Here is a 12,086-nt window from a genome sequence, read left to right as displayed (position 1 = left end):
ATGTATTTGTGAAATTTCACGGAAATCTGAGGCAGCTCTACCACTTTATTACTTGTATAATGCTACATAATTTGGCATTACCAGGCAAGCTGGGATAAAATGCCAACATAAAGTAACTTTTTAAGCCGACAATTTCTATCGGAAACCATTCTCGTTTATCTTTGATTTGCCACGTTTACAACTTTATCCTCAACAATACTCAACTTTAGAGGCTTTTCATATAGACATACAAGCAATTCAAATTCCTTAGCATCGACAACACTAAGTTTTCCAGGCTAAATGGTAATTCAAAAGGCTTTAAACTTGACCCCAATCCTTTTCTAATTGTCAATAATTTATTTTCGCCTTTTTACCTTGCAATTCTTTACTCAAGTACAACAAAACAACTGTAAAAGCTTCTATTAAAGAAAGCAGAACTAAAGCAATAACTGACTTGCTTCTTGGCATTTAGCTAACAAATTTAATATTTGGTGTTGTCAATTTCTACTGCCTCGTTAGAAACAGGCACGACTTTCTCAGTTCAATCAGCAGCATTACAAATCACATGTAGTGCTTATCACAAGCTGCTTTCAGTGCACAGATTTGCAGATAATTTCTGTTAATAGAGTAGAACCCCGCGTTAAAACCACAGTAATGATCATCTTGTTATTCCACTCACTTTCTTTTGGCCCAGACAAAAGCTCTGTTGGCCAATTTTCGCCTATAGGGTTACCTTAGTTGGTTTATACTGCATTCCTTGATATCATTATAAGCATAATTATTATTATTAAGTTTATCGAAAGCTTTATGGTGCAATAAATTGATAGCGACTATCCCATAATTATAATAAACCGTAAGAAACATAAAGCAATTATTTTCCTTCTGTAAAATGCCAAATTTACAGACATTATTTTACATGGACTGTGTAGCAAGGGTCATCAGTGGGCTGTGCACATGGCTGTAAAGAAATGTTGTCAATGTTTGACCGCATCGTTTGAAAAAGTTGACCCTTTCCTTTTACACAAGTTTGGCACAATATTTATAAAATTTAAAATAATACTATTTCTGGTTGGTATGACATCAGGTTTTTAAAAAAACAGTTCAAAAAATTTGAGTAAATTTCTAAATGCAAGATGTTACCAAAGATTACTTTGTAAATACAGGTCAATGGCTAAGGGGTGCCTGGATGGCATAGTTCCACTGTATTCATTATTATTAATATTATTATATCTATTCATCATCTTCCTCATCTGTTGACACCACAGAGGGTGGGGCAGCCGACGGCAGTAACCCACATGATAACATGTCTTCTTCTGTCATAAATTTGGGGTCCATGGCACTGAAGCGCTTGCCCATGAACTGTCGAAGATGAATCTGCCAAGATGAATTACAAAATTATGTTTTAATACACTTACATGTACTGCTACATGTACATGGAAGGCACAATCTTGTTGGGTCTACTTTGAGCCACAGAAAGGTAAAAAACTTCAAAAAAAAAAAAAAAAAACTTCAACTCTAGCTTGCCCGGGCCTGTTGCATGCTTGTCTTAGTTTACTTTTTCAGTATTACACTATTTAGTTGGCAGACCAATTGCTTGTGCCCTTACCCATCAGGAAAGTAAACAAGAAAATTTACGTGAATAACTAGCCTTAGTGTCTCATCTACCTTGGTGTACAAAAATAATTGTGGTCAAGATTGTTTTCAACATCTTTAAAATAAAACAGACAACACAATGCGAGCGTATGCATCCACTGGTGCCAAGAGAATTGATGATGATGATGATGATGATGATAACGATGACAATGAGAGAACAATAAACAAATGCCACCCTGTTACTATTTTTCACAAAACCTAGCACCATAGTGTTGTGTTCTTGAGCAAGACATTTACTCACTTCATACTTCAGAAACTGGAGGTACAGTAAGTACCATAGCCATGCGATTTATACAAAAGCCTTTGTAGGTTTAGTCCTTTGCCCACACTGGATGCCTATAGATGAAGCTTCGTAAAATTCTGAAACTCCCAGTGCACTAAAATGGCTGTTATGCATTACTTACAGTACATACATGTAATAAATAAATAAATTCTATTAAAAACACACACCTGCAAATAGAGATTAACATCAGCACTCCTGCAGAGATATGGAAAGTTGCCACCCTTCTTTAAATGAGCTCTCTTAGCATTTGGATAACACTTGTAAAGCTCATCTTTGACAGGCTGCGAGAGGGCACAGTCATCAAAAACCTAAAGTACAAATTGCATTGAACATGTAGTTGAACCTTTACTACAGACCACAGGTACTAGTCTACTCTAATTTACTCTACTACAGTAGAACCCTGGCAACTCGAACTCTAAAGGGAAATGAAAAACAGTTCGAGTTAGTGGGGTTTTGAGTTATCGGGGTCGATTGGAAGTTTAATTTGCTATGTTCATAATTGATACTTTACTGATTTTTAAGCCCTTCAGTACACAGTACAGTGCAAACTAAACTTATCTCCTCAGAAACTCTCACATGATCATGCATTTTTATGTTATGAGTGGAAAATGACTGTCAAATACGTGATCCATTCGTTGCTCTTATTAAAATCAAATTGCTGTAGTGTTCGTTTTAGTGTTTAAATCCAAATACACGACAAGAAGAGCTTAATGTAATATTTCAATGAGCTATTTTCATCAGCTATCAGGGTTAATTTGACCTAAATTTTAATCAAGGGAAACAAAATTTAGTTCAAGCTGGTTTTGAAATGATCCGAGTTTGAGTTAACCGGGTAAAAATGGAAGTTTGTTTAATTTAGTGGGGTTGTTCGAGTTATCCAAGTTTGAGTTACCGGGGTTCTAGTAAGTCTATTCTAGTACATACATACATGTACAGTCATACTATAGTCTACTGAAGGCTGCTTTTCACTAGTGACAGAATCTGGGTCAGCGTTGTAAACAGAAGAAAAGTGTCTGATCTTAGCAAAAATCAAACTGAAGAAAGAAGACCACTCAGAGGGCATGAGAACTAAGCATCGTTATTGGTCTGTTCTTCCGCTTCTGCGTGTGACTCCAACAATATAATTTTCACTGGAGCACAAGCAATGGAGTCATAAGCTGACTTGGAAGACAATGGAAACATTCTGCTTCTTCCGACTTGCATTCCGTCAAGCTTATGACTCTGATTTTCGATTTGCACTAGGTTGTAACCACTCTTACGACTCCGATTATGTTTAAGACTCTGATTCTGACTCTGTCGAGAGTGAAAACCATTTTTAACTAGACTGCACATGTACAAGCAGTCTCTCAATTTTCTCATGGTCAAGGGGAGAACGTGCAACTGTGAGAGAAAAGCATGTCATGGTTCCTTTGGTGAATATATTTTCTTGCACGTTAGCCTGCTCACCCACCCAACTGACCATAAGGATCAATATTTAAAGTTTATTAGAGTAGGGGTGTTGCAGTGGCGAGAGCACTTGCCTCCTACCAGTTGACATTGCCCTGGTTTGAAACCCTGGACCTGGCATCATATGTGGGTCGAGTTTGTTGTTGGTTCTCATACTTGCTTTGAGGGTTTTTCTCCAGGTTCTCTAGTCCCCTCCCCCCCCCCCCCTGTACAAAAACCAACACTTCAAATTCAAATTTGATCTTCTGTGCAAGTACACAGACACTTTCTATGAGCTCCCAAAAACTTTTCTATGTTCAGGGACAGCGGAGCAATTCTCTAAGTGGGAGGGCTGACTAGTGACTTGAAGTGGGGGGGCTTAAAAGACCCTTCTCTTAATAAGTCTTTATTTTTTCTGAAATTCTGGGGGGCTAAAGCCCCCCAGCCCCCCGGCTCCGCCGTCCCTGATGTTACATGGGTAAATAAATTACAGTACATTTAACAAAGTCTGCATCGAGCCTAGCGGCCCATACAGGCCACAAACATTGTACAGAACTTTGTACATACAAAACATGAGCTGTTCACGTTCTTACGTCGATAAGAGTTGTAGGAATGCCATGTAGCTTCTGTGGCTCAACATACGAGTCCAAACAGTTTAGAGTCAATCTTGATGCCAGTTCACTTCTTCCCAAACTTTCAAGCTGTAAAAAAGTATTTGAATGTACAACCATCAGGCCAGTCTACATGACTGTACTTTTATCCCCACCATCACGTTACCCTAGATAAATAACAGGTCTCAGGTGAAAATGAAAGAAAACTACATCCTATCAATTCGAATCAGTTTCGAATCTTGTCTTCATTATAGTGCTATAACATATTCAATCGACTGTTTTTGACTGCTGTCATTCGAGGCCATTCGAAACGAAGTGTTTTCCTTTATAGCTATGCTGTTCGTAGCGAGTGCAAGCAAGCTTTCCAAACTTTTTTCCAGCCGTTCGACTTCATTCGTGTGAAGAAAATTTGTAACATAGATCTGTGCAGCTGTTCGACTTCATCGGTGCGAAAAAAATAACATTCGTGTAGCCATTCGACTTCATCCGTGCAACAAAAATTTACATCCGTGTAGCTGTTCACAGTATCCCTGTAGAACGGCTCATCGACACATTTCTCATCCGCTCGCTTGCCGGGCGTTCAGCCGAACACACAGATTCTGTAAGGAACGTTTTTGCGTGAGAGGTCACATATGCGACTACAAACTAGTTTCATGAATAGACCTCATCAGTTTTGCTTATTCTGTTAAATAAATGTAAATGATGGTTTAAATCCATATCAGTATGATGTTGAGTAATACTTTCTTGGCATCGGCAAACAAAATATCACAAAAAAAAGAAAAAAATGTTTACTTAATAAAAAAATAGTTTGAGAACAATTTAGTGAGGCCCAGATCTATTTTAAAACCACTTATAAATTCTTACCGACACTGAAAAAAATTCAAAATTCTCCCAAAAAGAGTATAACCACAACCATAACAACACCAGCTAAGAGCTACATGTGGCAATAAATTTTCAATCCTCATACTACATACCTGCCAATGTGTGTAGAGACATACTGAAGATTAAATATATTTAATATACAAGAATAGTAGCTTGTGATGACCACTGATTTATCATGATTTAGCATCCGAAAATCGGCATCAGAAGATATTTTTAAGAAGAACCTAAAAACTTATCTTTTTAAAGAAGCCTATGACATTTAATTTTTATTTCTTATACACGTTTACTTTAAGTCCAGTTAAATAATAATGATATTTTTAGTTTTTATATTTTTAACTTTTAAAACTTCACTCTCTGCATGTATAGATATTTTAGCTCAATAGATTAATTTAGTTAGGTATTTTTATATTTTATTTTTATATTTTAGCATAGTGATTGTAAAGCGCTATGAAAGATTAGCTAAATAGCTCTATAGAAATGATTGTTATTATTATTATTATTATTATTATTATTATTATTATTATTATACTAAATATATTTTTGTCATACTTGTTATGTTCTACTAAACTTCTTTCATAATTTGCATTTTACTCACTCTCTCTACCATGAAGTCAATTGAATCAGCGATGTCTGCATCAACCTCTTCTGTGGTAAAATTATTCATTATCATTTTCTTTAAAAGAAAGGCAGGCATCACCCAAAAACTGTTCAAAAAGAGAAAAACAAAACAAGAGGTTTACAGCTTTAGGTAGTAATTTAATATTATTATACTGCGCGACACATCGAAACCATAGCTAAGTGTAATGACCACATTAAACATTGTATAGTATTGTATTGTATTGTTACAGTATTGTATTGTATTGCATTGTATTGTTACAGTATTTATACCTAATCGTACCTTTTTGGTACGCTTCGGTAGCATATCAGGCGAGTTTGGTCGAGCCATGATTCGTATTTTGGCGAGACGCAGTCGAGCCAAAATACCCATGGCGAGACCAAACGAGCCTGATATGCAGCCGAAGCGTACCAAAAAGGTACGATTAGGTATTTACCGTACCCAAATTCAGCCAAAAATCCGGTTATATTTCTCTCTTTGTTGAAGCCATGCTTGCAAGGTACGCAATGCAAATTGTGTTGAATTGATCTTCAACACTTTTGCCAAGTTCTTCTTCTGCCTTTTTTTCTGCTCGTTTGTTTAGAGTTTCATTCTCTTAATTTTCAAAATCCAACTTAAGCGAAAAATTTGGAAATTCCGACTCCATTTTTTCAGTCTGAATGTCTCAGTACTTGTCGGCAAACAACGCGCAATTGGCGAGCGCGCTCAATTTTAGTTTTGGCGGGAATGTTTTTCTCTCTTTACGACCGCTAAACACCGCTAAACTTAAATTACGAAGTTTTGTTTTATAGGTAAAACATCTTTTTAATTCATCGTACAGAAAAACTACTTTACATCAAAGTGACCGTGATATGGTGGCATATCAGGTCAGTGACTTGATATCGTAGGATATCAGGACAGTAGATCGCGCTTCTGATTGGCTACTTGCGAATTTGGGTACGGTAATATATTGTATTGTTACAGTTGTATTGTATTGTATTGCTACAGTATTGTATTGTATTGTATTTTATTGTTACAGTATTGTATTGTATTGTTACAGTATTGTATTGTATTGTATTGCTACAGTATTGTATTTTATTGTTACAGTATTGAATTGTATTGTATTGTATTTTATACCATGCCATAGAAAATACAGTCAATCAGAATACAGGAAAGCCGTTGTATATTCGACGGTATTCAACCCGACCTTCCCATAGTGCGCTGTGACTGTATTCTCGACGAAATTTAGTGAGCGTATTTTCTATGGCATGGTATAAAATAGTTACACAACACTTTCTCGTGGTATACTATGGAATATCCCACTTGTCACTTGTATTTTCTTGGCATACACACTCGCCTAAAGGCTCGTGTGTATAACGAGAAAATACAAGTGACTCGTGGGATATTCCATAGTATACCACTCGAAAGCGTTGCATAACTAGTATGTATTGTAGCTGTGACCAACATGTAGCAGAGTCACATACACGGTCACTGTGATCATATCATAAAAATATCACTGCATCTTGTTTTTAGTTTATTTAAGAAAAGAAACCGCCTCTTGTTCACAAAGGCTTCTGCTGCAAACAGTTAGGAAAATCAGGGAGAATTCAACAATTCTGCTGACAGTTACAACTAATGAACTTACGTGGAAGCAGTTGCAGTTTGTTGAAAAACCGACGTGTCTGCAAAAGCATTACATAATATCATAGAGTGAACTCTGGGACTCTTGAAGGTCATTTCTGCAAACTTCTGTGCGAGAAAACCACCAAGAGAGGCACCAAAAAGATGGACCTGCAAAAAAAATGAAAAATTATAATAAGAAAACAAAAATGGAAGCAAAATTCTGGTGAATGGCAATAACCTTTGATATCTCAGTGCTGATTAATCCCTAATTTACCAACACAGTATCAATTGAAAATTGCCAAGCAGGCATGCAGGTACCAACTTTTACAAATGAACACGTAAGTTTTTTCTGATAAATGAGCAGATCATTCCCATTGCTACTTGCAAAGTTTTTGTATTTCTCATTTTTTCATCTTTTTGCCTTCTCAGTCTTTTTTTGCTGCCAATCAATTGCAGAATTGGGCGAGGTGGTTTTCTTCTGCTCTCTGTCAACTCTGCTTCCCTCACTGTTCGTCAGTCTACGGATTCAATCCATGCACCATTTGTGTGCCTCTCCCTATGTATTTACAACTCTTTGAACTGATTTAATAAATTTCTAATGAACCCTTGATAATGGCATCATGAGGTCGCCGAAACGCTGGGAAGTAATGTCATTTGTTTTTACCTGTCTGTGTATTACAAAATCATTGCCAATGAAAACTAATTAAGGTAAGTATTTAACGCATTAGTATTTAATTTGTGCTTTGGATCGATCATGTGTTGGTTTATTTTTTTCACGTTTCCTCACCCTCTGGAAAATTCCTCTCCCCCCCCTAAAAAATTTTAATTTCCCCACAAAACAAAAGGGAGGGGGGGGGGGGAGGTATGGTTATTTTCTAAAACCACACATTGATTTAGCATCCCCGATATTTAGCCATTGTCTATAAGGTGTCCTGATCTTTACATGACTGTAGTTCAGGTACAAGTGTACATGTCTCATTAAAGCAAAAGAGTATCTTCACCTTAAATTAACAGCAAATGTTTATTAATACATCATCTGCAGCTAATACCAACCTCATCCAGCTGCAGATAATCCAGCAGTCGCCTGAAGCCCTCAGTCCACTCATTGTACGTCCAGTATACAGGATACTCCACCTGAAACCGTGTGTAATTATAGAAAATTATTAACACTGGAAAGCTTTGAGGTGGGTGGGGAGAAAGAACATGCTATATAAATTGGTGTACTGCTGAAGAGATCAAATAACCTTAAAGATAAACGGGACTTAGCAAACTATTACATGATTGTACATGTAATGCTTGCTTTAACCTGTCTATCATTTATAAAATGAAAATAGAGATGAATCATTGAGATTTTTTGTTTCTGTTATTTCTCATACAGTGAAACCCTCAATTTTTCACAAATCCTGATAACTCAAAACAAAAGTGGTTTACATGTATGTGCTTCCCTCAATTGAACACTGAATTTTCACAAACCATTTTTTTTTAATTTCCTGAGCACGGGAAAGTCTACAGACCAGTGTAACTTGTTCAGGGTTCATTGTGTCACTAGGCAGGGCTGCAAATAACAGTCGGTCATCGGACATTGGCCGACCAAAATTTGCTCATGTCCGACGAAATTACCAAGTGTTGGAACATGATGTTAGGACAATTTTTTGATCAAAAAATCATTTTTTTACGGCAACAATGAATAAAATTCAACCTTTTGTTTTTAGTGATGTCCGACCAAAATTTTGTTTTGTCCGACAATGATGGTGTCTTAGTAGGACATGTGTCCTTTCAAGTGAAAAATTATTTGCAGCCCTTCTAGGTGAAGTGTGACAAGAATCAAATCCGTGATATTTTCAACTGTCCATCAACAAGCAAGGATTATTCTTACTTACAGTCAATAAATTCAGGGGGGGGGGGGGGGGGGGGGGACGACCACAACCCAAAAAAACAACTAATCTCAAGAAAATGTGGAGGAGCCAAAACACAGAATATTACTAATTATTGGTTTTTTATGGAAAATTTAAGAGGAAATTGAAACATTTTGTACAACAATGAGCTGTTCCAGAAAATATCCATACCCCTCCCACTGAATTTCTTTTGGTTTGAATCCCCCCACTCCTCTAGAAATTCCAGTTAAGCCCCATACTTTCCTTTAAAAATTATGGCTTTTGAGACCCCCCACCCCCTCAGAATTTCCAATGACCTTCCATGGGGTGGGTATGGATATTTTCTGGAGCTGCACAATAACAATATTAATGATAATATTATCATGTTGCTTTTTCAAAGTAATCTACTGTTCAAGAAACTCACAGATATAACTCTGTATCCAAGGCTGGAAAGTGTGAGAATTTGTTTGAAAAACACGTCGGCAGTACCACTGGCTGGAGGCAAACAAACCAAGGGACAACGAACATTTCGAGGACCAGCATCGTATATCAACCATTCCTTTTCATCAGAGCTGTCAACAACAATCTGTAACAGGGAATGAAAACAACTGTTTCTACATTGTAATGTAACTACAAAATGGAATGATGACTATAACAAAACAAGCAAAACAAAACAAAATAGCCAACACAAGCAAAACGCAGTCTTGAAAATCATTTTTCTTACTTAAAAGGACATGTGTCCTTCCAAACTTTTATTTTGAATGGAAATATTAGAAAATTGGTCAGACATCAATTCGCATTTTAAATCAAACATGTTACAAATTTTCCAAGACGTAGTGACATACATGTAAGTTCTTGAAAACTCATGTCCGAACATATTGAAAAATTGGCCGGACATTATTTTGGCATATTTGATTGGACAGTGTCCGATGACCAACAGTAATTTCAGGCACTGAAAACCCATTATCATTATTGAGAGCTATCTGTAAACAGGCTAACTTGAGCTTTGCTCAGTCCTTGAGACTGCAGACTTGCAAAGTTATCTGGTTAACTTGAATACATGTACCATCACGGTGGCATTCCAGGTCCAGTTAGTTGAATGGCACTCTGGTTAGCCTGAATAATGCTTAGTTTAGTCTGTTTGTGGTTAGCTCTCAAGCTCTCTTGCTAGTGTGGTTTCATCTCAGTGGTTTTGCTTTTTTTCTAGTTTTGGTACATGCCCTTTTCATATACAGGCCCTCGCATTTTTAGGCAATGACGTCAGTCAAGCCTTAGGCCATGAGCCGGTTGGCAGAATTTGTACCATTTCAGGGCTGAGTGAACCTAGCAGGGGCTGCAGGGGGGCAGTTGTCCCCACCAGGAAAACTAAACAACTAAGAAAACTAAAGAACAAAAAAAAGAAAACTTAACTTAAAATATTCCAGTTGCCCCCGCCAGGAAAACTTGCCCCCACAGACAAAAAATTCTAGGTACGACCCTGCACTTTCTGTCGCGATCAACTGATCAATAGAGCCAAATGAGTTAAAAAGGAGGATACAGTGGAACCCCGATATCGATATGCCAAGGGGGCAGTAAAATTATATCGTTATTCGGGGATCGTTATTCGGGGTTCCGTCCCATCATTTTACTTTGCCGGACATACATATTCATTGTTTTCGGGAATATCGTTTTCGAGATCGTTATTCGGGGTTCCACTGTATTAACTTTTGCAATCGTTCAGTGGTAGGTGAAGACAAACTTTAGTCAGCAAAAAATAGAAGGATACCAACAATTTTGACAAGCATGAATTTCACAACAATTTAAGGGTGTACAAGAACACACTGTTTCTACTTGTATGTATGGTCCAGTTGTCCAAAGAGTCCAGAAGTCCAGGAGGTAGTCCTTATTTTGCCTGCATTCGTGTTTAATTGGATAAGTGCCAACAAAGCCACTAAGTTTGTGAAATCCACCGACTGTTCGTTTAGCAGTAATAAACAATATTTGTGATCAATTCAGAACCGTGTTTAATTATCAATATCATACATGTTTCAAGTATTTAAAACATTGTTTATAACCTTTACGCACTTGCAAATAAGTTTACGACAGTGATCAGATATGTAAAGCAACTCGATCAAAGTTGAACCGATCATGCGTGCGTTTGCATGCACGCAATATGAGTTCGATTGAATTAATTTCATAAGCTTCCGTGTTTATCCCATCAATTAACGTTCCCACTTTGCAAAAACACTGTTTACCTACAGAGTTCATTCATTAAAACGTTTCTCTACCTACCCGCCTCAATGGCACAGTGCTTCGAAAGCTGATGTATTCTTGTGATTGACTGATAGAGCTCGACACCGCCGCCATGTTGAATCACGTGCTGTAAGCCCAGGCACGCTTCAAGTGCTTTGTGATGAATAATTACTTGAACAAAACAACCTGGTTCGGCGTCCTTTAGCTTGAGCTAAACTATGTCAACAAATCCTCCATGAATACGGCAGGAAAACGGAGTTGCAGACTCTTGAAATCAAGGAAATTGGAACGAAATGCAATCCTCAAAGAAAACTTGGACCCAATCCTAATTGGAGCTGAAGTGAGCGCGGACGTCCCAGAAGACTGGTACTGAAGTCACTAAAACTTCCGGAATAACGGGCTGGAAAAGGGCAGAATTTTGTTGCGTTGTTTAGAAAGCATTCACTGTGTTAATCCTGTTTATAATTTATTGATATATGTCATACCGTATTTACTCGATGCGCCGCGGCGCTTATTAATTTTTCGCGCTCAGTGCGGCGCTTTCGGGGCGGCGCTTTTTGGGGCGGCGCTTTTTGGACGCCCCTCTTCTGCGCTTCTCTCTGAGGGGACTTTCGTTTGTCGTTTCGTCTCCGGGGGAGTCACGGCCTTCCACGTTACAGACTACATTTGTGATTTTGGAGATAGTGGACAAGCGGTAAATATATACTTTGAACTGCGACATCGCTTTTGACGGAAGGAATTTCCAAGGCTGTTTTCGAGTTGTTTTGTGTGCTTTTCTTTATGCGGATTCCTCGATGGCGCCGCATCAGGACTGCGGCGCTTTTCGGGGGCGGCGCTTTTCTTTTTTGTCCCTGCGGCGCTTAATCGAGGGCGGCGCTTATTCGGGGGCGGCGCTTATTCGAGTAAATACGGTATATTCCTTGGTGAAT

The 12,086-nt window shown here is 37.9% G+C and overlaps 1 protein-coding gene across 1 annotated transcript; it reads right to left on the bottom strand.

Annotated features, from left to right (window-relative positions):
• Window positions 1–397: 397 nt before the first annotated feature.
• LOC144654748 (maspardin-like) lies at window positions 398–11,491 on the bottom strand. Its single transcript, XM_078514983.1, has 8 exons — window positions 11,197–11,491; window positions 9,350–9,511; window positions 8,105–8,185; window positions 7,074–7,219; window positions 5,429–5,537; window positions 3,934–4,041; window positions 2,083–2,223; window positions 398–1,353 (listed from the first exon to the last, which is right to left on the bottom strand). Exons 1-8 carry the CDS (start codon window positions 11,269–11,271, stop codon window positions 1,210–1,212), a joined length of 966 nt encoding a protein of 321 aa, XP_078371109.1. The 5' UTR covers window positions 11,272–11,491; the 3' UTR covers window positions 398–1,209.
• Between the last annotated feature and the right edge of the window lie 595 nt (window positions 11,492–12,086).

The sequence above is a fragment of the Oculina patagonica genome, chromosome 1 (assembly GCF_052425735.1).
Source record: "Oculina patagonica isolate OP01 chromosome 1, crgOcupat, whole genome shotgun sequence".
Taxonomy (NCBI): Eukaryota; Metazoa; Cnidaria; class Anthozoa; order Scleractinia; family Oculinidae; genus Oculina; species Oculina patagonica.
The sequence above is the reverse complement of the archived record's forward strand: the minus strand, read 5'-3'. Positions and strand labels throughout refer to the sequence as shown.

Excerpts from the sequence above, each read along its gene's own strand:
- LOC144654748 (XM_078514983.1), bottom strand. The coding sequence starts at position 11,271 with ATGGCGGCGGTGTCGAGCTCTATCAGTCAATCACAAGAATACATCAGC. Across the intron at positions 8,186-9,349 it reads TTGGATACAGAGTTATATCT|GTGGAGTATCCTGTATACTG; the intron begins GTGAGTTTCTTG and ends ACACGGTTTCAG. Across the intron at positions 2,224-3,933 it reads TTCCTACAACTCTTATCGAC|GTTTTTGATGACTGTGCCCT; the intron begins GTAAGAACGTGA and ends TTTGTACTTTAG.